The sequence below is a fragment of the Drosophila mauritiana genome, chromosome 2R, assembly GCF_004382145.1.
Source record: "Drosophila mauritiana strain mau12 chromosome 2R, ASM438214v1, whole genome shotgun sequence".
Classification (NCBI taxonomy): domain Eukaryota; kingdom Metazoa; phylum Arthropoda; class Insecta; order Diptera; family Drosophilidae; genus Drosophila; species Drosophila mauritiana.
Window position 1 is genome coordinate 2,974,567 of NC_046668.1, and position 23,924 is coordinate 2,998,490.

A 23,924-nucleotide genomic window follows, 5' to 3' on the forward strand; every position below is an offset into this window, starting at 1 on the left:
TTTCTTAGGTGTGTCAACTCTTTATTAAACCAAGGAGGTTTAGAGATTGACGGATAGTACATCGGAAGAGTCAAAAAATGATCTAATTGCGGTTTAAGACATATTAATGGCATCCGTCATTATGTTGCAGGAGTAAAGATCGGACCAATTAAAGCCAGCAATAAAATTGTTTAGCCTCCGTAAATTTGTCTTGCGAAAACAGTGAATTCGCTTTCCTGATTTCTCTGAATTTACTTTTAATACCGTACCTATGTCGATTGTCACCTCGAAAAAAGGATGATATGGATCTTCAGGTTGAGTAAGAGGTACTACCCTGGACAGAAACACACTTCTGCAGTGTTCTCGACCTCTACCTACTACTTCAAGAACTTGATGTATGGCTGGGGCAGGCCGTTTCTGAGCTTCAGGAGGAGACCGGGGTGCCAAACCCGATAAACGGCCTGCTTAATGTCCATCAGTACTGCAAGGCAGTATTTTTTTCGGTGGCCTGGGATATCGTCTCGGAGCCTGCGAGAAGTTTGGTCAAGAGCCTCCGCCTCAGACCCCCAAGAAGCATCAGCCATCATCCAAAGCCAACTGGATGCCTCATGGTTGAAACGATGGAGTATCGCAGAGAACGCAGAGAAGTCCTCACACACCACATTCTCGCTGCGCAGAGGAGGCTGCCCCAGTCGTGCTTAACGGAGAAACCATCCCATCGTCAACCGAATGAAGGTGAAGTAAGATCTGTCTGAGAAGTGGGCTTAGTAGTATACATCACATCGTCTATTAGCTTTGAAAGCGAACGGTCGTGTTTTTTTTTGCTCCCCGGTTTTTATTTTGTGTTTGTCAAACCAGCCGTGGTTTTTAAATAATCTTCTTTAATTATCATATATTTAAACATATTTATTAAAGATCCGTTCGCTTCGCGAGTGATTCTTTTGTGATTTGTGCAGTAGTTTAAACAAATATACAAAGTAGTTTGCATTTTTCGACTCTTTGTTTTGTTTACTCTCCCTTTATGTGCGTTGTTCGCAGTGGTGTTTGGTGTTATTTTTTGCATGCACATAAACTGCACTTTTCGCTCTCACTCTCTCTCTCTCTCTTTCGCTCCCCCACACAAAATCTAAATCTCTCAGCGTGCAGACTGCTCTCGTGCGGTTCTTTTAACAGCTCGCTTGAAAGTTTTGGTCTTGTGTTTTCGTGCACGCACAGTGGTCTGATTTCAGTTAAACATGGAAACCGTAAATGTTGTCTGCTTTTATAAAAATTGTTGCCAGGTTAAAAAACCTGAGCAGCCAAAAATGACTTGTTGGCTATGTGATAGAATGGTGCATACTAAGTGCGCTGGTTTTAATGGCCGTACAAGTGATGACCTAGCAAAGGGTAAAAATCTAAATTACTGTTGTGATGCTTGCATTGTGGTTGCGAACGAGATGAAATCGTTTATGCGCCAAACTAAAGGTGGCTTGAAAGAACTGATCAACAGTTTTGGCGTAGCTAGAGATAGTTTTCGTCGAGCCGATGATCTTCTTTCCGCGCTTAATTCACAGTTTAATGGCCTTAAGCTATTAGATGAATCTCCAAAGCGCAAAAAAGCCGCTGGTGGTAGGCTGCCTAAGGCCCCGCAACCACGGGCAAATGATCAACAGGACTCCACAACTGATCAGCTGTCAATCGCAGCAAATCCACATATGCTGCTAAGAACGGCAGCTATAAAAGATTCGGAGCAATCCGATCAATCAGCTGTGGATGGACCCCACCCTGTGATTTCTAAAAATTCGGAATTGTCTGCACAGGTTTCTCAACCAGTGATTCCACCTGTCTCGATTAGTTTACCACCACAAGGGAACATTGAGTCCGGACTACCGGCACAAGTTGGCGCTTCAGAAATACAATCTGCAGCGGCAAAACCCCTCGCGGTGGTTCCACTAAAGAAACAAATTTTTGTTTCTCGGCGTTCGGCCTGATCAAACATCGTCGGATGTATTGACTTATATACAAGACAAAACAAAAGCCGATAATATAAAAGTGGAAAAATTTAACTTCTCTTACGCTAGGGACATATCATCTTTCAAGATAACTGTCCCAAACGAGCTCTTTTCGACCATATGTTCGGGTGATTTTTGGCCGGATAGTATGGTGGTAAAAGAGTTTGAAGCTAAGATCAAAAATAAGAAAAAGGTGCCCGTGGGAATTAAACTTCCCTCACGCAGATCTACAACCACTAACCTCTTAGAGCTAACTTCTTTTGTAATACAGGGTTTCAAAAATAATCTTCAAACAGATGTCATCTACACTGATTTTAGTAAAGCATTTGACTCTGTTAATCATTACCTTCTAATAAAAAAACTTGATCTTATAGGGTTCCCTGTTTATCTTCTAAATTGGATTTCAAGCTATCTGAATGGCAGGACACAACAAGTCCTCTTTAAAAATTCGTTATCTTCTATTCTCCGAGTCACATCCGGTGTCCCACAAGGGAGCCATCTTGGTCCGCTTCTTTTTACCTTATTCATTAACAACCTCCCCTTAATAATAAAACATTCGCGTGTACTTATGTACGCAGACGATGTTAAATTATGCCTCCAGTACAAGGACACTTCTTGCCATTTGGACTTACAATCCGATCTAGACAGCTTTCAAATATGGTGCTGTGATAACGTATTAAATTTAAATGGCTCCAAGTTTAAAGTTATGACCTTTTGTGGTGCCAACCCAATACGCACGACTTACACTCTAAGAGGGTGCCCTTTGGACAGAATAAAACGAGTTGATGATCTTGGTGTTCTTCTGGACCCTAAACTAAAATTTTCTGACCATATTTCGTCTATTGTCAATAAGGCCAGGGGTGTGCTTTTTTAATTTATTTTTTTTTATAAAAAGGTGGTCTAAGGAATTTGATGACCCTTACTTGACTAAATCCTTATTTATTTCGTTAGTCCGTCCGATTCTCGAGTACGGATCACCTGTTTGGAGTCCACAATACGCAGTCCACTCGGACCGCATTGAATCGGTCCAAAAAAACTTCTTACTTTTTGCCTTGCGGCGCCTAAATTGGGATGCAAACCATATATTACCTCCTTATTCCAGTAGACTACTTTTAATTAATTTACCTTCCCTAGCTAACCGTGGAACTATGCTTGGAACAGTCTTTATTTAGTCATAAAGTCGCGGAGTTACCAAACACAACACAAATAGTATCAATGATAGCCACTGGTCAAGTGCAAGCATCTTTAAATAACGTTGTAGTTCAAAACGGATTGGCCACTACCCAAACTAACAACAAGGCCGCTACTGGTGAAGAGGTACCACAAAACATTGTAATAACTACTCGTCGTCAATATATGTTACCCGACGACGCTGTTGTGTATTGCAATTTTAATCAGCTATACAAAATCGATCCACAAACCCTCGAGTCATGGGTAGAAATTTTAAAAAATGTGCCTAAGTCAGTTTTGTGGTTATTAAGGTTTCCAGCAGTTGGTGAGCAAAATATTAAAAAAAACCGTCAGTGACTTTGGAATATCTCCTGATAGAGTAATATTTTCCAATGTTGCGACAAAAGAAGAGCACGTACGACGGGGTCAATTAGCTGATATATGTCTTGATACTCCTTTATGCAATGGGCATACAACATCTATGGACGTTTTGTGGACGGGTACCCCTGTCGTAACTTTGCCAGGAGAGACATTAGCCTCAAGAGTGGCTGCCTCTCAGCTTGCTACCCTTGGATGCCCAGAGTTAATAGCGCGTACAAGAGAAGAATATCAAAATATTGCTATACGCCTGGGAACAAAAAAAGAATATTTGAAAGCCTTACGGGCAAAAGTATGGAAAGCCCGCGTAGAGAGTCCTCTCTTTGATTGCTCACAGTAAGCCAAAGGATTAGAAAAATTGTTTCTACGAATGTGGGAAAAATACGAAAATGTAGAAATTCCGGACCACATTTCAGCAGTATAAAAAAACTTTTATAATGTCAATTGCAATTTGGACATGGGAATCAAGAGATTCATATAATTTTAATATAAAAAGCAACACTTTAAGTAGCTCGTATGTAACACATATGACTAATACTTCTATGTAAAAAGCAAAAACTGCATACCCTATTTCGTTTAAATATTATTAATAAGATGTTACTTTTTATGAATAAAGTTATACGACATATAATAAGGAATTTGTAAGCTTATTCGTGGAGATGTTGAGAGTCCCGACTTGATTAGTCGGCTTAACTTCTCGGTTCCAAGTAGATTCACTAGGAACTATATACCCCTTATCTTAAATCATTGTAGATCTAATTATGAGTTGCATGACCCTTACAGAGTTTTATGTTCTGACTATAATAGACTTTATCCTATTATCTGTAATCTTGACTCTCTGCCGCTATTAAAGCAATCAATTTTAATTTTTTTAGTATATAATTATATCCTACTAACACTAATATTTAGTAGAGTTATGTTATTATTTAGTTACATTATTATTATTTCTTACATTATGTTCATTTCCTCGTCTCTGTTCTCTTTTCTATAACGCGTCTATCTTCTCGCGAATCGAGCCGTACGATACACGGCAGCCCCATATTGCCGTGTCCCTCGGTTGCCTTCTGTTGAGCCTCCTTGGTGGGCGAGGTCTGTTTAGAGCGCTGCCAGCCGATTTCTGTGGCGCTCCAACCTGTCATGGTATCTACTCGAGTGCTGGTTTATCTCGTCAAATACCGTTGCGAGTTTCAGGTCTCTGTGCAGGGTGGTGTTTCGCATAAACCACTCGCAGCTGGTGATGAGTCTTGCGACCTTATTTTGGATAGCCTTGATCCTCTTAATTTGGCTGTTGCATGCCAAGCCCCAGATTTGGCACCCATACTTCCAGTTTGGTGCTAAGATCTGTTTGTAAATTGTCAGCTTGTTGGATAGCGACAATTTACTGCGTGAACAAAGTAGCCAGCAGTGCTTCACAACCTTAGCACATAGGCGCGTTCTGATGTCGGTCACATGCTTGGCAAATGTGAGTCTGCGATCCAGAAGCACTCCAAGGTACTTTGCTGCGTTCGGCTGTGGTACGAGGGCTTCCTCGATGTAGACGGGCGGTGGCGTTCTCCGCTTTAAAGTAAAGCAGACGTTGTTGGATTTACTGCTATTGATGCCAATGTTCCAACGTCTTGCCAGTATGCAAAGTCCTGGATACCATCGGCTGCGTCGTGCTCGCATCGGGACCTGTAGGTGACGCACACGTCATCGGCAAATGTGGCCAACATAGATTTCCCGTAAAGGCTTACATTCGACTGAAAGAGCACAGCAAACCTCCTTCCTTCCAGGTACGATTTTAGCAACCCAAAATATGGAGCAGGCAGCGTCTGCTTGATTTTTAGTTGAAGTCCAATGTGCCACACTCGATCAAACGCCTGTCGAATGTCCAAGAAGAGGCATCATCATCATTTATATAGTTTACACCACTACAGATTCACTTCATTGTTGTACTTTACCCTTTAATAACTATTTTCCATTAACTCAGACCCACATGATTTTCTTTGTTATAATTTACTTTTTGTTATGTTTTATCTATGTTTACTTATTTTTTTTATATAACTCACATTATAATTTACTACACCATTCTCTCACATACATTGATATAGCGATTACGATTTTGGGCTCTCTTCTTCTGTCTTTAGAATAAATTTCAGCGCTTATATTTCGCTGGCTATGTTAACTCTATTCTGAAGATAGCCAAATAGGATAAGTTTTTTTTTTTTTTTTTAATCCAATCGGAGATGTCGATGTGGTTGGGTTCCGAGTTGAGCGGAGTTTCGGGTTGGGATCAGCTTTATAGACCCAATTTCCGAAGGCCGTAATAGTTTCCAGTGTCTTGTGGTACTGGAAAAAGTCATGTCATCCCTGAGATGAATGGCGAACCCCTACTAATTATACCTGTTACTCGTAGAGTAAAAGTATACTAAATTCGTTGAAAAGTATGTAAGAGGTAGAAGAAGGTGTTTCCGACCATATAAATTATATATATTCTTAATCAGGATCAATAGTCGAGTCGATCTGGCAATGTCCGTCCCTCGGTTCGTCTGTCTGTCCCTCCATTTGAACGTTGTCCGTCCGTATGAAACTATAAACGCTGGATGGTTGAGAATAAACATACAGATTCGAGAGACATAGATAGACGCAGGGCAAGTTTGTTGATTCATGTTGCCACCCCCACTCTAACGCACACAAATCGTCCGAAACTGCCGCGCCCACACATTTTGAAAATATTTTGATATTTTTTCATATTTTGATTAGTCTTCAAAGTAATTTTGTTGATTTGCCAAAAAACTTTTTGCCATGCCAACACTTACTCCCAAAAATCGCCCAACCCTTCCGAGCCCACACTTTTGCAAAATTGTGAAATATTTTCACATTTTTATTTTCTTGTATATTTCTATCGATCTGCCAAAAAAACTTTTTTCACGCCCACACTTTCGAACAATTTAAAAATTTTTTCTCATTTTATAGATATCTATCGATATCCCAGAAAAATTATGAAGTTTCGCAACCGCATTTCCAATAGCTGAGAAACCGTATTTGATAGACAGGAAAGTCGACTAATTTGTTGCAAAGAAAAAGTATCTGACGCACGACTCAACCGTTAACTAGTTAAAGAGTATTAAATTCTTGGGAAGATAGATGACTTTTCTAAATGTCGTATGATTTGTTTGATAATATCCGCTTGCTGTTAATTCCAAGCACAACATTTAAGAAGAAGGACTTACCTACAACTGAAAATACCATGGTATATCCCACTGGTGGTGTTGTGGATACTTGACATTCGTAGATTCCCGAATCTCGTAATTGAGGAAACTTTATCTTGAAATAAACAAATTTAAATTTAAAGTATGTGTATTATAAAAATAACTTCAGATAAAAAAAAACAAACTAATTTCGATATTATAATATAATATAATATATAATATTATATTTTTTTAAATTTTTCTGTAAGTCCGAACGTTTTTGTAATCTATTATTTAAAAATTACGGAATGCTCGATTAGACTCTACTTTTGCTTGGACTTTTAGTTCGATCGTGTCTGGTATATTATTAGAAATCAAACTTTGTGAAATCGTTCTACCCGACTGTTATGGAGCAAAGAAGTATTGTACTTAAGAATAGTCGGCACATTTCCGTTTTGTATTGTTTGAGAAAGTATTGATTTAACTATCGCGAAATTAGGAAATTAATTAATACAGCTAATAGATGTTTCTTATTAGTTGACCAAAGGCCTCTCGCCTGAATATGGTGACGTGCTCGAGGCAATATTTCTTTAAATGTATATCGTACTTGAAGTCGCTAACGGAGAGTCCGGGCAAGTGGCGTCCGCCTGGTCTGGTTAGCCTTACCCGGGAACTGCAGGTCTCTGACCGGGTGGACCGCTTATTTCTCTGCAACTCGTGGGAACCATGAAAAATAGACCCAAAATTGTTAAAATACCGCAGGCTTTGACTGCGAGAAATGTCGCAAGACAGTTCGAGAACCGTCTCATTGACGGGGAGCGGCCTACTTCGGTGGTAACACCAAAAAATACTCACTCGACTGTTGTCCAAGCCGGCCAAGCGGGACGGGCTAACAACACGTTACCACAACGTGGTCAGCCTGGGGCCCGGGATGACCCTAACCGTAAGGGGCTGAGCGTGGACAGTACGAAGTGGTATCTTCGTTACCTTCAGCAAGGCAAGTCACCTGCGGAAGCTTTGTCTCTGGCTAAAACACCGCAGCCGCTAGAGCAAAGGTCCAACTCTGCTTCGAAGCGGGCAAACTCCATCCTGACACCTCCGACGGAAACGCCTAAGAGGCAGAATGTGGAGAAGAGCAGGCCTCTGACTGCTCCCTTCGATGGCCCAAGTACCTCATGGGCTGCAAAGGCAACTGAGGTACGCAAGCCATCATATGCAGCCGTAACTGGGGCCATTAACGTTGCGGTCGTACCAGAGGGGTACCCCAAAGTCGTCCTCAGCAGTGAGAACCTCTCACAGCTCGAGGACGCACTACTGTAAGAGATACTCCTCTCCGGTTGGGATTCTCCAATCAAGTTTGGAGGAATCCACTTCACGGTGGGTCACCTGATAGTGGACTGCCGCAACGCAACCACTGCTGAGTGGCTGCAATTAGCAGTCCCCAGCCTCAGTAAGTGGAGCGGTGTCTCCCTGGAGGTAAAGATGGGCGACGACTTGTCATCGTCACACAACATTACCATCTTCTGCCCCAGGACATGGGACAAAACAACAAAGTGGATCATGGAATTGATAAGGAAACAGAATGACTTGGACACTGAGAACTGGCGTCTCATATCAAGGAAGAATGAGGGTGGTGGCTCGCTCCCCAGCCTTGGCTTTGATGACAACTCATGCGATAAGATTATTTCTAGTGACCACAAGCTGAGCTTCAGGTTTGGAGACATCTCAGTTTGTGGTTTAAAGAAGGCCAAAGCGATCAAATCCGGCACAACACAGGTCGAGACTCCTCGAAATCCACCAGTCTCCGCGGAGAAGGAGAAGCAGAATAGGCTCTCCGAATCCAGCCAAGAAATGGCGGATGATGAGGATCTCAATGCGACCATCATCGAAATGGGGGATCAGACCCCGATATCCTCTCAGGAGCTAGGCATGGAACTAGACCTGCTGAGTAAGGAAGAAGCGATACCGGTGGATGGTGATCTGGGTATCTCCAGATCAGCAACGCCGACGATGTCGGAAGTACAGGGATAGCTCAGGTGAACATCCATCGCGCCAAGGCGGCCTTGGCTGTGCTGGCAAGGATGTTCACCAAACAACATCTTGGGCTAGCCCTGGTACAGGAACCCTGGTATAACCAGGGAATAAAAGGACTGTACGTGAAGAACGCCAAGGTAATTTGGGATCAACGGGCCTCTAGCCCTAGAGCCTGTATCCTGGCATGTAGAAGTATAATTTGCCGGTGACGAGGCGTGCCCACCGCCTGAAATCACTGCACTGGCAGAATACTGCAAGAGGACACACCCATCATCATCGGATGTGATGCAAATGCACATCACGTGATATGGGGCAGCAGCGACGTAAATCAAAGAGGTGAGTCACTCTTAGAATTTATCTTGAATAACAATCTAGAAATCCTAAATGTCGGCAATTTTCCGACATTTGTTACCAGGGTAAGATTTGAGGTTCTGAACATTACACTTTCCAGCAGATCAGTGGCTTCGCATATAAGCGACTGGCACGTATCTCCTGAGGAGTCAATGTCAGATCACAGAATTATTCGTTTTAACGTAGGGCTAAATCTAGAATATAGCGAGCGTAGGCGCAATCCCAGGAATACGAACTGGGAAGGGTTCAATGTCTCCTTACTGCGGAATCCAGCTTCCGCGTGCTACTAATTGGGCCAAAGCAAAATCAATAGTAACAACGGAGAGATTATGATGGGCAATTGGTACATTCCAGCCCTACTAATCTCCTGGTCCAGATGGCATACAGCCAATCCTGCTACAACGAGCGCTAAATCAGCTCGCAGTGCCGATCAGGAAAGTACTGATCAGCAGCCTAGCTTTAGGACACATTCCAAAAGCTGGAAAGAAAAACATCACTGATCCGAAGTCGTTCAGACCCATCAGCTTGACATCGTTTTTAATAAAAACGTTGGAAAAGCTAGAGGATGTCAGCATTAAAAGCACTCTGCTTGTGGAGCATCCGCTCCAACGGACGCAGCATGCCTACAGGTCGGGCAGATCAACTGATACTGCCCTATATCACCTGAAAAGCCTTATTGAGGATTCACTTACTGCTATGTGCCTTTTTAGACATACAGGGTGCATTCGACAATACCTCTCATGAGGCGGTCAACACATCCCTGGCAAGAAGAGGACTAGATGCAACAACATCTAGGCGAGCCATGGCCACTATAGGAGGACAGTCGTCCGCAGTATCTACCACAAGGGGTTGCCCCCAAGGGGTGCCCTCTCGCCTCGAGTTGCTGGACAGACTGACCGGCAGAGGTACACTTTGCCAAGGCTATGCTGACGATATTGTCCAGAGCACTTTTCACGTGTAGGAAAATTGCTGCAAAGTCGTGAGGAATCTCACCACGCAAAATAAGATGGCTGTACCTCATGGTAGTCAGACCCATACTAACCTATGGGGTAATAGCCTGGGGTGATAGAGCACGCCTTATCACCACTAAGGTGAAACTTTTTAAGCTGCAAAGAATGGCCTGCATTTGCATGACAGGAGCAATGCGTACCTGTGTCCCACTGCAGCCTTAGAAGTACTAATGTAGGTAACGCCGCTTCATACCGTCATTGAAATGAAACGGAAAGCCACCCTAATAAGAATTGAGGGAGCAGGAAATGACTGCAACCTTACAAGAAAGGATGCTGAAAGCCTAAAAAGGGATTTCCCTTTGCTGATGCAACCAAGGGATGAGATGCCAGCTGAGCACAGGTTCGCTCAGAACTTCAGCACTCATCTCAGTAGTAAAAACAGTTGGACAACCCTGGGGAAAGTACACCCTATGAAACCACAAACAATAAAGTGGTATACAGATGGATCCCTCACCGACGAGGGAAGTGGGCTGGGGGTTTTAGGCCCCACGTTAAAATACCACGAATCAATGGGCAGATACACGAGCATTTTTCAAGCTGAAGTCTGTGCTATTGGACGCTGTGCGGAGTTCAATCTGCAAAGGAACTATCGTGGCAAGGACATTGCTATACTGTCTGATAGTCAAGCAGGCTCTAAGATAACATCTAAGCTAGTAAATGAAGTGACGAAAGCATTAGATAAACTAGGAGCTGTCAACAAACTCACAATAAGGTGGGTCCCGGGACACAATAACATCCCGGGCAATGAGCTAGCGGACAACCTAGCCAGGAAAGGGGCAGAGAACCCTCTAATTGGGCCCGAACCATTCTGAGATGTTGGTCACCACAGAGTACTGGGCTTAATTAAGTCAATAGAGGAAGAAAAACGAGGAACGAGGAAAAAATAGAGGAACTTAAATGACAGCTCCGACTTGTGTCGTAAACATAATCTATTTTCACGTGAGGACCCACTCATTTCAAGGCAGAGATTACAGCTGAAGGGCCGCTATCAACTGTAGGAGAGATAAGGAAGAACGAGCTACCGTCACTGGAGTAACGGAACGGAAGACTTCAGATAGGCAGCTAACCATTAGTAAAGAGATAATTTATATACGAGTAACGGGTAAAAACATTAATGACAAAAAATGGGATAGAAGGGAATATAGTTTATATTATTTTATTAATTATTAGATTTATTATTAAATAATTGTTAAACATGTCGGAGATAGATTTTCAATAGCGTCGTTCATGTTTGATAATTTGTTTCACTGTCGCGCAGCGTGTCGCAATGGTCACTTCTGTTCTGTTCGGAGGCAAATTCGAACTGTCTTTCCTCTTCTTGTTTCTTCTTCCTCCTCACCTCACATTGCGCCACGCTCAGCAGGGATGTTCGCTATCTTTCCCCACAGCGCTCTTATACAGAAACTCTCATACACGCGCTCTCTCAATAAAGCGCTCTCTCTCTCTTCTCATTACTTTTTATCATCATTTATTTCCATAGCGAATACACAGAGAGACTTATAATTAACATTAAATCTTATAGACCAAGTAAATTCCCGACAAATATAATAATTTACGTCGGTCTTTAACCCACATATGGTATACCCCGATATATATCGCATTTAATGTTATCGCATAAGTGTAATCTATAAGTTCTTTTTCTGTACCGAAGAAAATGTGTGTGCGCAATCACCTAAATCCTTAAATAAAACTATTACTCAGCGCAAAAGCACAACAGGTTATGGGCCCAGCACGCTTCCACAGCGCCAGAAAATAGTTAGAACAAGAATAGTAAGCACCTTTGAGTTTACATGAAAGATTTCTTTTTGTGGCGAAATTGACGACACACATATGCATGTACTAGTCTGAGACTTCTGGGGACCAAAATAAGGTATCTTATTGGCGACAGAAAAAACAGGCAGAGAAAAGAAACTTTTTCGTTGCTTGCGTAGAATCTTTTTAATGTGGCATAACTAATTGCAAAGAAATCGAGTATTGCTACTAAACGCATAGAGCCCTTGGGCAAAGAAAAGTTTGACACATGGAAAATACAAATGCATGCGTTATTGATAAAATAAAACGATTCGTCGAAATATGTCAACGGGACTCTTTTAAAACCCGCAGATAACTTTGCACAGTGGTTAAGCGAAGACGTGGTTAAGCTAAGTCCGATCTCATTTGGGCCATGTCAACATCGGAACCAAGGCATACTAAAAACTGCGAAACAGCAAATGATGAAATGAAAATCTGCATAACACATACCACTGAAATGCACTGTTGTAATCCCTTATTCCACTGAAAATGAATGCAGGCGGTGATATGAGAAGTCACATAGATAAGTTTTCCGATCTAAGAGTCAAAATAAAGGAAGTTGATCTCATGAATATTGACGGTTTGTTAACCATCATGCTACTATGGTATACAGTATCCCAGCGGAATACGAACAGTATCGAATCGCGATTGAAACTCAAGAAAACTTAATCTCAACGGAGGATAAGTTTAGTCCTCAAATTTAATGATTGTCCGCAAAGGACAGTTTTAAATTAATACATCCAAAAAAAAAAAAAAAAAAAAAAACTGAGGCTTTTAAAATAAAGTTATTAGACGAGTGCGAAGCATGAAACGGAAATCCAAACGAGTCAACGCCTGGAGCATTAATGGTGCATAAGAAGTGCAATCCCAAAAAAACCGAACTGTTGCTGCGGAAAAGTCGGTCACCGTTCAGCTGAGTGGTGTCTAAACTTAGGAGCCACGTCACACATGTGCTCAGAGCAGAATATGTTTGATATCCTGGAGCCTGAAGAATGCTCAAAGCTCAGACTGACAAATGATGAGGCCACCGAAATAAAAGGATATGGAACTGTGCAGTTCTCCACAAGCAACAAGTTCAGCGCCAGCCTGTAAAACGCTCTCTACGTACCGGATTTAAGGACCAATCTGTTATCGGTCTCAAAAATTTGCGATCACGGCTTCAACGTAATCTTCAAGAGGGATAAAGCTGATGGGAAGGGAAGAGAAATTGTTTTTACGGCTACCCGTAAATTGGACTTGTACCAAATCAAAGAATCACACGAAAGTAGCCAGCACGCTGTAAGTAAGCGAAACAGCATCAGAGAATGGCATAAGCTTTTTGCCCATTGAAATGAGTCGGATTTGAAAGACCTTTTCAAAAAAGGCAAAGTTCAAGGAGCTGGGGTAAACCTAAGAGAGAGAGGTAATTCAAGAACTACGAAGCGAAGCGGAAAGAAGCTAAAAATAATCAGGTCAGATAACGGAATACACTAATAATGAGTTTAAAATCAAGAGAGAATGCTATATTCAAGTTCCCCGACTATCAGATACCCGTTACTCAGCTAGTGTGAATGTGATGGCGAAATTTCATAATTTCTCTGGGATATCGATAGATATTGGGAAATAAAATGAGAAAAAATTTGAAACAATTTTAAAAGTGTAGGCGTGGCCGTTTTTGGGCGTTAGCATGGGCGTGGCAACATGGGTCAACAAACTTACGCTGCGTCTTTTTTTATTAATTTATTTATTAAGGCATACGGGGAAGTCTTGAAGCCCCTTTGTGTCCTTCTTATCTATTAATTCAGCCCATATGGGCTCGCCGTCTAACTATAGTTAGCTTTTTAACTGAAAAAAACAAAGCCGACGTCCATCTTCTGCACCAAGGACAGCGCAGCCGACAGCTAAGGACTCACACCTTTTCAGAGACAGTTAGGGTAGTTTAGTTGCTAATGGGGCTTAAATCTATATGGACATTTATTTTACATCTACTTGAAGTCCAATTTTTGTTATACCCGTTAGTCGTACTAGTCTCGTTGAAAAGTATGTAAGAAGTAGAAACGCTAAAAACTTTAAACGAAACGACTAAGTAGAGACAAGCAGTCATAAGCAAGGAGTTAATGGTAGGGGTCGGTTTTCAGTTCGGAGGCATCCACCTTCGATCTCTCCTTTTTACTAGAAATAACTGGAGGTACAAGCAATTTATAAGAAATTTTTTAAAATATATGCAAACTGATCATCTGGTTTGAATATGTGTTCACAGTTGAACATGGGTATAAAAGAGTATAAGTTAAGACAATTAATGAGTTAACTTAAGTCGGTATAAGTCTTGGGTGATTATTAGATCACCCTAGAATCTTTATATGCTAATTTAGCATCAACGCCTTTAGGAGTTGTGCCTAATTCCCATTGGTTGCCGGTATGGTGAGATATGCTGTTTCTGCCAGTGTCAGCACTTTGGTGGACGAACGGTCGGCTGGCAGGCCGCTGTTAGCTCTAGTACAGTTGGATACGTTTTTAGTTTTGCTTTGACCACTGATTCAATAAAGAGCACAAGGACATAAATAAATAAATCGAAACTCAGGCGACTAGCCGTTATATCCTTATTATCACGCTCTAGGCCAGAAGCCTTCGTAATCATCCTAATTCTACATTTGGATCTACAACCTGGAATCCAGGGCAAAGACAGTGGCGTGGGAAACCGTAACTCCCGTATACGCGGAGCCCCCTAGTGATTACATAATTTATATATGAATTGTATGTACACGGATTATCAACGCTTGAGCGTTAGAAGTGAAGGCAATCACAAATTAATTCGGCTCTCGTACCCGCGTAGCTCACCTAGTTAAGATAACGGACATCTTAATGGATCTCGTAAAGAAAGCTCCCCAGAAAGTTATTGTTTAATCGTGTGTTTATTTACTCCTTCGTTACAACAGAGGTTTTTGCTTGTAGGGATGACTGCTCGAGTTGGGGCTGGTTTACACCGGCTCTAGTGCTGAATGCAGTGTTTTGCCAATACAGGAAGAGGGGCAAAACCCAGCAAAGCATTTGGATTACGAAAGATACGCTTAAAAAAGATACTTCAATTGGAGCGGGACCTTGAAAGACCTGAGGAAAATTCTGAGTGATTAGAGTTATAGAAGTGTGAGATGGGAACAAGGCGCAGTGGTGTGAATAAAATAATACAAAAAAGAATAGTGGCTATTAGATTCGCAAGAAAATGCACCATATTGGTCAACCGCCAGTAAAATACAACCAGATTTGGACCATTTAAAAAATAGTTTACTCGCAATTAAGCCCACACCTTCTAAACTCACTCAGAAAACTCACTCACCCTTGCAAACCCTTGCGTCTGTCTTCGAGGAAGTGTCAGCGTGCCAACACCGGCGACGCCCAGCTGACATTGGAACGGCAATATCGTGGTGACACGAAGGAAGATGTCATTTTTTTTTTACCTTAATGTCAATTTAAACAAACATAATAGTGATCGGTATCATTACTGCCCAATACGCTCGTGGACCCGTAAAGTTGACAAAGAGTTAGAACATGTTAATCAGGAACGAAATCAAAGAGCAGAAATAGGTGGTTTGAAAAAAAAAACACGAAAAAAAAGTGGAAATGAAAACCACTAATTTAAATCTAATTACCGTTCTTCTGCTAGGAACTTGTATACTGTTAATTATAAATGCATTCATAAAGGCATACAAATTACACAATGCGCCTACTTAAAAATTGCGGAAGCAGGTCTAAACATTTAGAAACAATTTAAAAAAAGGAAAAAACAAGATAGTATGCTATAGTCGATTTCCCCGGCTATCAGATGCCCGTTACTCCGCTCGACGTTCATACAGACAGACGGACATGGCTAGATCGAATCGGCTATTGCTCCTGATCAAAAATATATATACCTTATATAGTCGGGAACGCTTGCTTCTGCCTGTTATATACTTTTCAACGAATCTAGTATACCCTTTTATTCTACGAGTAACGGGTATAATTATCTTCAACTCAAGGAATAAGGCACGAGTATTTTGTAGAATATACCCTTCAACAAAGCGGTACACTTGTAGAAATGTCTCTCTGCCTGATGATACAGGCCGCACTTCCTGCGAGTTATTGGGCGGAAGCAGTCAGCGCTGCGAACTACGTAATAAACAGATGTCCCTCAAGAAGACTATGCGGAGAAACTCCCTTCAAGCTATGGAACAATCGCATCCCAATCGTAAGGCATATGCAGAAATTTGGTTAATTTGTATACTAGCTAAACAAACAATCGAAGAGTAAGTTTAGCTCGAAATCCAAGAAATGTGTTTTCGTTGGATACTGCAGTGATGCCAAAGCTTACAGGCTATATGATGCGGAAACGCAAACCTTAATTAAAAGCCGAGACGTCGTTTTCACAAATTTATTTGGGCATGAAGATTTTGGCAATTTTCAATCGATATCGACATTGAACCAGTATAAGGTGATCGATCAAAAAATAACAACCCAGATGACAACGAAGGCAATCGAAAGGAACGAAGGAAATTTTAGAACAAGGTATAATTCGTAAATCAAAGTCACCTTATTGTTCTCCTATTTGGGTGATCCTCAAAAAGACAGATCAGTCTGGGAAAAAAAAACTTGGAATGGTAGGAATCTCAATGAAATTATAGTCAACGGCAAGTTCCCCCATTCCTAGAATGGATGAAATATTGGATAAACTGGACAATGCCCAATATTTTATAACAATTGATTTAGCTAAAGGCTTTCACCAAATTCAGTTTTCACCAAAATTACATGGCGAAACAGCTTTTCAACTAAACATGGGCATTACGAATATATTCCTTTAGTCTTAAAAAATTTCCCTGCAACATTCCAAAGATGTATGAACAATATTTTGGAATATTTAATTTACAAAGATTGCCTAGTATACTTAAACGACATTATAATATGCTCCACGGCATAAAATTCCCGTTACCCAAGACACCAAAACAAATTAAATCAATTATGTGAATTATGTGCGCTCTATCTCAAGTTCATTCCTAACATTGCCAATGTAATTAAACCTATGAACCTTAAACTGAAAAAAGGCGCAGTACTTAATACCAAATGTAAAGGTTATGTTAAGTCGTTTGAAAGTTAAGTCGTTGAAAGTTTTGATAACAAATATGGAATTTGATTATAAAATTAAATATCTTTCAGGAAAAGAAAATTATGTAGCGGATATGCCGAATTTAAAGACTAAAGGCTACTAAAAAGGCATAAAGAAGTTTTACATCCAGGAATAGAAAAAAAACTATTAGCTGGTTTCATGAAGAATACTATTTACCGGAGTTATTCAAAGTAAGAGAAAAATATATATATAAAAATATATATATAAAAAATATATATACAGCTGCGGTTAAAATAATGATAAATTAATGATAATGATAAATTTCTATCCCACAGATAACCAAATATGTATGTCTTTCATGCATTGTCATCTATTCGAAATCTGAATCACTAGTTGAGGAGAAAAGTAAAGATTCGTAAGGATTTACCCTTATGTGCGCGGAGGTCGTAAACATATCGCAAACAGGAAGAATTGAAGAGCTAGACGATAAGCACTTTGAAAAAAACGAACCAAGGTTATGATCTTTCTACCGCGGTTCGTTTTTTCAAAGTGCTTATCGTCTAGCTCTTTAATTCTTCCGGTTTTCCTAAATACATTGGTTAGTTTGCTCTTTACAACTGGAGTTTGCCTATATTTCGTGTTGGCTGCAAAATAAATTCAAATTACAAAAACAAAAGAAAATTAGTAAGAGTACATACGATAATTCCAGAACAACGGAAGAAAGCTTAACAACATCACATACTTCCAATATTACTTGTCTGTATGATACCTCATCTCACCATGGCCCAAGGCAATAGTATAGAAATAAACCAAAGACACTAGAATAACAAGATGCGTAACGCCATACAATTTTTTGGCCGTGGCTCTAGAGGTGGCTCCAGGCTCTCTCGAGTTTTTGTTCGAGAGAGAAAGAGCGGAAAGCGCTACAGCAAACAGCTCTTTTCTACGCATACAGTGATATCAGACAACTGTATGTGTGCACACGTAAGCTCATGCATTGTAAATTTGACAAAATATGACCTTCACCTTAGAAGTTCGTTGACTTTAAATCTATATTATTTTTTATCAATTGGCACCATGCGAAAAATTATTGTTTTGCATTGCCTTAACGTTATTACTATTTAAATAAAGCTTAGAAATAGTAATAGCCTAATCTATGTACATCACAAAATACATTTCAAAAATGACTTTATATTAGAATACTTGTCATTAGGGTATTCAGCTTGCGACGTGTGAAAAATGAATAAGGCAATGATTGTTGAGTGCTTGTGTCCGGACTTCGTGCCTCAAGATCTAACTTTTGCAATAAACAGTTTCATATTTTTATTTATTATATAAATTTGTATTATTCAATAGACTCGGGTTTCGGGAAACTGGAAAATGGTGCCTTTACCATCTGTTTTTTTAATATTTGTAAAATACACATTAAAGTTTTTGAAATATTTTGTAAGTTAATAAGGAACAAATGTGTATAAAAAAAATTATTGTTGAGCAATGCATTAAGTGCACAAATGAAAGTAGTGCGTTCTCTTTATGGTTTTATGTAAATAATGAATGTTATATATATTACACTTAATTAATTATCAACATAAATATAAATATGTAAACGGTAGCTAATTCGAGCGGCGATCTTAACAAATGAATTTAAAAAAATTTAAAATTATAATAGTCAGGGCGTGAATTTTTAATTATTATTTTATTTCATCATATTTCCAAAACTCCAAATATGTAATTTCGTGGGCGTTGCATAATGTTTTATTGCAAATCGATAAAAATTTACACGACTAATAAAATTATGAATAAATATCGAAAAGTTTTTCAAAACTGTGAGCGTGGCAGTATTGGACGGTTTAAGGACGCTAGAGTGGGAGTGGAAAAAGATTTTTGGCAAATCGATAGAGGTATAAGCGACTAATAAAATTTGGAAAAAATATCAAACAATTTTTTAAATATGTGGGCGCGGCAGTTTTGGGCGGTTTTAGGGCTTTAGAGTAAGGGTTACAAAAAGTTTTTTAACAAATCGATAGAAATTTACTAGACTAATTAAATTATGCAAAAAAACTTCAAAAATTTGGGCGTGGCAGTTTTGTTATTTGTGGGCGTAAGAGTGGGCGTGGCAACATAGGTAAACATAAATGCGCTGCGTCTGTAGGCTGAATTTCAACCTTCTAGCTTTGGTTGAAGTTTGGTGTCATTGACATTTCAAACCCTATCCAAAGATACTTTGGTACTACTTTTCACGATTCTGAATTAAAAACATGCCTCCTAAAAAAGCATATAATCATAAAACCTTTAAAAAAAGCCGTAAACGTATATTACAGCTACTTTCAGTTCAAAGTTAAAAGTACTAATAACTGTCATCGATAACTTCCTGAGCCCTGACTCCGGTAATCCGAAATAATTTCCTAACGAGAAATGTACTTTTATCTGGCCTCATTTTCATTACGCTAGTAGACCCCATAAAAACCATAGCTCACCCTCCTTTTCTGACTTCACCATTGCGGTCTGCAGTCTGGGAAGGCTCCTTAATTCGAGAACCAATCAGGTGGATTCCAAGAGTATAAGCCCCCTCTAGGTGTCAAACTCTCTAAACATCGTGTGTAAAAGTGGATCCCCTTTAATTCCTCAGGAGCAGCACTGCATACCAATGGATCTTACTGTAGAGTTTTTCGGCTGAGTAAATGGAATAAATATTCCATTAACCCAAACCCCTAATGTAGTAATAATTAAAGGCGCGGATCAAGAATATGTGGAATACTTGTAGAATATTTGTACCATCTATGTCACCTACACCCAACAAAAACATTGGAACAGAATTTGCGATTTTCCCTTTGGAGCGGCAACCCAGGACGTTTTAAATACGAGACAATGGAGACAACCATGAAATGCCATGTGCATGGCTATTTATTTAGATGAACAGCACACAGATCACAGATAATCTATGAGTTCCCTAGTTATGATCATATCTTTGATCAGGTCATCGAGCCAAGTCAACCAAAGATTGACAAAGATAACCAAGCAATGGTCATTACCATACGTATTAGAAAAGTATCCTTTTAGTTGTTGCTTATTGTACCAATATTTATAACCGTTAGATTTTAAAAATGTCACAAATCAAAAAATTCTGCTGACTTGCGTTGCATTTTGAAATGTTTAAAATTAAACGGATCTAGTCCTCTATTGCCTGAGTATGAACGGTTTTTAATCTGTATGATGAAAAGCTAGAAACTTTGGCTATTGTCCAATTACCGCATTGTTTATAGATAGCGTATTGTTTCCTGGGTAAATTGTAAACGATTTTACTTCTACTTTATTGAATGGGTAAAGAGAATTTTTTGTTTTTAAAACATGATAATTAGCCAATAAAATGCTAGGGTTCACAGTTCATGAAAAGTTTTTCTGCTAATATCTTTCAATTTGATTCGGTATCGTTTTCCATTAAAAAATTCAGTTTTTGTAATTTTTAAGTCAACATTATTGACACGCAGTTTCGTTTGATTAAATATATCACCGTGAATTATTTTAAATAGGCAACGGAGTCGTAATCTTCTTCATCGGTGTTTTCTTCCGGCATGAAGTTGATTTTTTGTCGAGACCGTGCCGACTGCCCTTTTTGCCATGTTGTGGGTTGTTTGAACCGGGAGGAGGTGTCGACCTCCATTGGCTCTGGTGCCTCTGGTTTGGGTTGGTCTTGGCTCCACTCCCTTTGGAGTTCTGACAAAATGGGGATTCTTTTTCACTGCTCCCGAATTTTGATTATGTTCGTTGTAGGAATGCGAATTTCCCCAACCTGCTTGTCGCTGGTTGTTTGGCTTATACGTTTTTTCCTCATTGTGTCGGGCGAAGGTCGCCGCAAAAACACTTCTTTCATTACTTGACTCAGCTTCTTGGGCTAACGCCCAAGCTGAAGGCAAGTCCTGTGGTTGTGCCGGAAAAACGGCTATTTTCAATGATTTTTTTAGGTCAGATATGAATGCGTGTAAAGCGTCATTTCTGTGCTGCTCATTCAAGACGGCCGCTGCGGCTGCGTCATGAGTCATGATTGTTTTGTTTGTTAGAAGTGTTAGCTTCCGCTCTATTTCATCATAATATTTGAGTAGTGGTAAATCGCCCTGTCTTGACAGACTTAGTTCCTGTTTTATTACATGTGTCGGCGTTTTGTCGGCATATGTAAAATCTAAACGGGCCAGAATGGCATGGAAATTAAATACCGTATTGAAGGAGGCCAAAACAGCAGCCGCTGGGCCCCTTTTTTTGTTTTTTAAAATTCCTACGGCCTGATAGTGCCGGTTGCTACCCTCGTTCGACTGGAAAATTTTGTGTGCCGCAGTAGCGGCTTGTCTCCAAGATACGTAATCTTCTTGCTTCCCATTGAATTCTGGGACAGATTTGACCATATCAGGGGGTTCATTGCATTCAATCTCTGGTTTAAATTCAATTTCCTTGAATGTTTGGATTTTTGTATTTTTATTTTTTAACAAGTCTAACTCCCCCATAATTGAGGCTAATTTTGCATCGAATAATTCTTCCCGCCATTGCAGTGCGGCGGTTATGGATGCCTCCATATTCGCAATTTGTTCTGCCTGCATTGTTGCTACCTTACTGGTTGATGGATTTTCGAACTGATATTTTTCTGCCACCCTTTTATGGGCGAGTTCTAAGACTTCTTCGTCTGAGGAGATGTTCCGGGTATTTCTGTACATTAGTCAGTGTAAAAAAAAAATTGTTGGTGCCACATTCAATCAAAAGTCTGTAGATAATTATATTTTCCGCATCTATGGTTATTCACAACAAGAACTTAATATTAAATGAAATTTGCATACAATAAAAGCTTTTGGGTCTCTTTTTTTTTGCTGTATTTATTTTTATTTATTTCTGAGATAAAAATTTTTATTCACGAACACTTCGCAACAAGAATTTGGTATCAAACTAGTTTGGCATTTATTGAAAATTCAATACATTTTTTGAAAAATTTCCATTAGCTGTATTTATTTTATTTATTTAAGAGTTGCTTAAAGTAAAGTAGTTAGATCACCATGTAACTCCCCCTGGTACATGAGAACCAGAGATATAGAAAGAGATCTTAATATTCCAAAGATAGGCGATATATTGAGGACCCACGCGGAAAGTTATATGGGGCGACAAGGTTCCCACCCCAACACCCTGGCGAGAAGGCTTATCCATCCCGCGAAAAAAAAGGCTAAAAAGATTCCACCCACATGATCTCCCATCGAGACTATTATAATTATTTGTTCTGGTCAAGCTGCCACATAGGTAGCAGTAAACTTGTTTAATTCCAATTAATAACATTTACAAAAAAAAAAAAAATGTTTATTTATTTCTTAGATATATTTTTCTGTATTAATTTTTTTTTATTGGCGTATAAAGACAAAATGCCTACTCAAATTTCTTATATTTTATCGTCGTGTGTTTTGCCGACGGTTTTTGCCACTGGTACTGCCACTGCCGCTGCTCTGCCGCTGTCACTGCTGTCGTCTTCGCTGCTGTCGCTGCTGCTATTGCCGCCGCTCGTTTGCGGGGGGTGAAGGGATACCTTGTAGTTCCTTTTTTTAAGTTCTTTTTTGAAGGGGCTAAGGGAATTCCTATGGCTCCCGTTGCAGTTTTTATCTGAATTCTCCACTTTGTTAAAAGTTGGGAATTTATTTGTCGATTTTGTTTTATTGTATTTGTTATGTTTTTTAATTTTGGTGTTACACTTAATGTTGCACCGCGCCGTTTTGTTTTTTATCGCATGAGACTTCGTTTTCACTTGAAATTTTTATTGCACCCGTATCGCGTGAGTCGACAACGTTGGGCGACAATTATAAAAGTCGGTTGGTTGATTATTTATAATTGATCCTTTATTTCTACACACCCGTTAGGGTGAGGGTAATTTCTGGAATATGTTATTTCGGAGCGTATGCTCTGGAGTACAAATTATTACTAAACTAAATGACGATCTAGCTGCAGCTTGAGGGCCCCGGCCCGCTGCAGTGCTGCCTCCTTCGTCCGGTCCGAACACTCGCTCCGCGAGTGCTCCAGACGGGCTCCGGGCCGTTGGCCCTGGAATGCACGGCCAGCATTTTTCTGACCGCGCGTGCAGGCTTGCAATTCTGCACTTTTACTCCGTGAGAACTGCTTGGGTTAACTTATATATTTTATCGTGTGAAAACGAATTATTGCTTATTTCTCGTTTATCGTTAATTTTATTGGGAATTTCAGATGATTTATTTTCCGGTAAGTCCGGAAACTCGAAACGGTGGACTTAAGCTTTTTTTTAACATTCAATAACTTAGAAGTGTCTTTTGATTTAAGATCTTCTTCATCAGTTTTTTGAGGTAAATTCGAGAGCTCAGTCTTGTTTGGAAGTGGAGAAAACTAAGGTTAGAAGTGCTAGGACTTATATGAAGCAAATCTATATTTTGAGATTCAGCTGTTTTCGTTAAATTTAAGTATGAATTATGAAATTAACAAGATTTACTACACTTTTTATTTTGATAGGAACTCAGTTTTTGTCGAATCTTATCCACTTATCAAAATAACTTATGTAGTTTTTATTTAAAATTGGTAAAAATTTTGTAATTTTTAATTCACTCCCTCGACCATTGTTAAGTAATTGTTGAAAGGTATTGGGGTGCATTAAAATTACTTTATTTAAATTATGCCTATTTTTATTCATTATTTAAAATCTTTCCAAAAATCCTTAGAGCTATTAGAATTGGTTAAAAACCACAGAGCTTAATGTGAGCTTTGGAAGCAATCACAATGCATTATTATACATTTTTTATGCATTCAGATACGATTTTTTGTAATGAAAACTATTTCTACTATTTTTTTTACCAGCTCATTATCACCATTGCTTAAAATTGCCTCCCGTAGTTTGTTGTTGGACCTTTTGAGAACATACAATATATGTTTGTTAGATTTCAAGCGAATTAGGCTCTTTTCGTAAACCATTTTCGCTCGTATATCCCGT

The 23,924-nt window shown here is 39.7% G+C and overlaps 1 protein-coding gene across 4 annotated transcripts in view; it reads right to left on the reverse strand.

The window, feature by feature from the left end:
- LOC117135856 (neurotrimin) overlaps positions 1 to 23,924 on the reverse strand; it is a 131,610-nt gene that overhangs the window by 64,694 nt on the left and 42,992 nt on the right. For 3 of the 4 annotated variants that reach the window (XM_033296375.1, XM_033296377.1, XM_033296378.1), the window contains exon 4: positions 6,731 to 6,824. In XM_033296375.1, coding sequence (XP_033152266.1) covers positions 6,731 to 6,824 — 94 coding nt within the window. The remainder of the gene's footprint in view (positions 1 to 6,730; positions 6,825 to 23,924) is intronic. The other variant, XM_033296376.1, reaches the window with a different exon arrangement.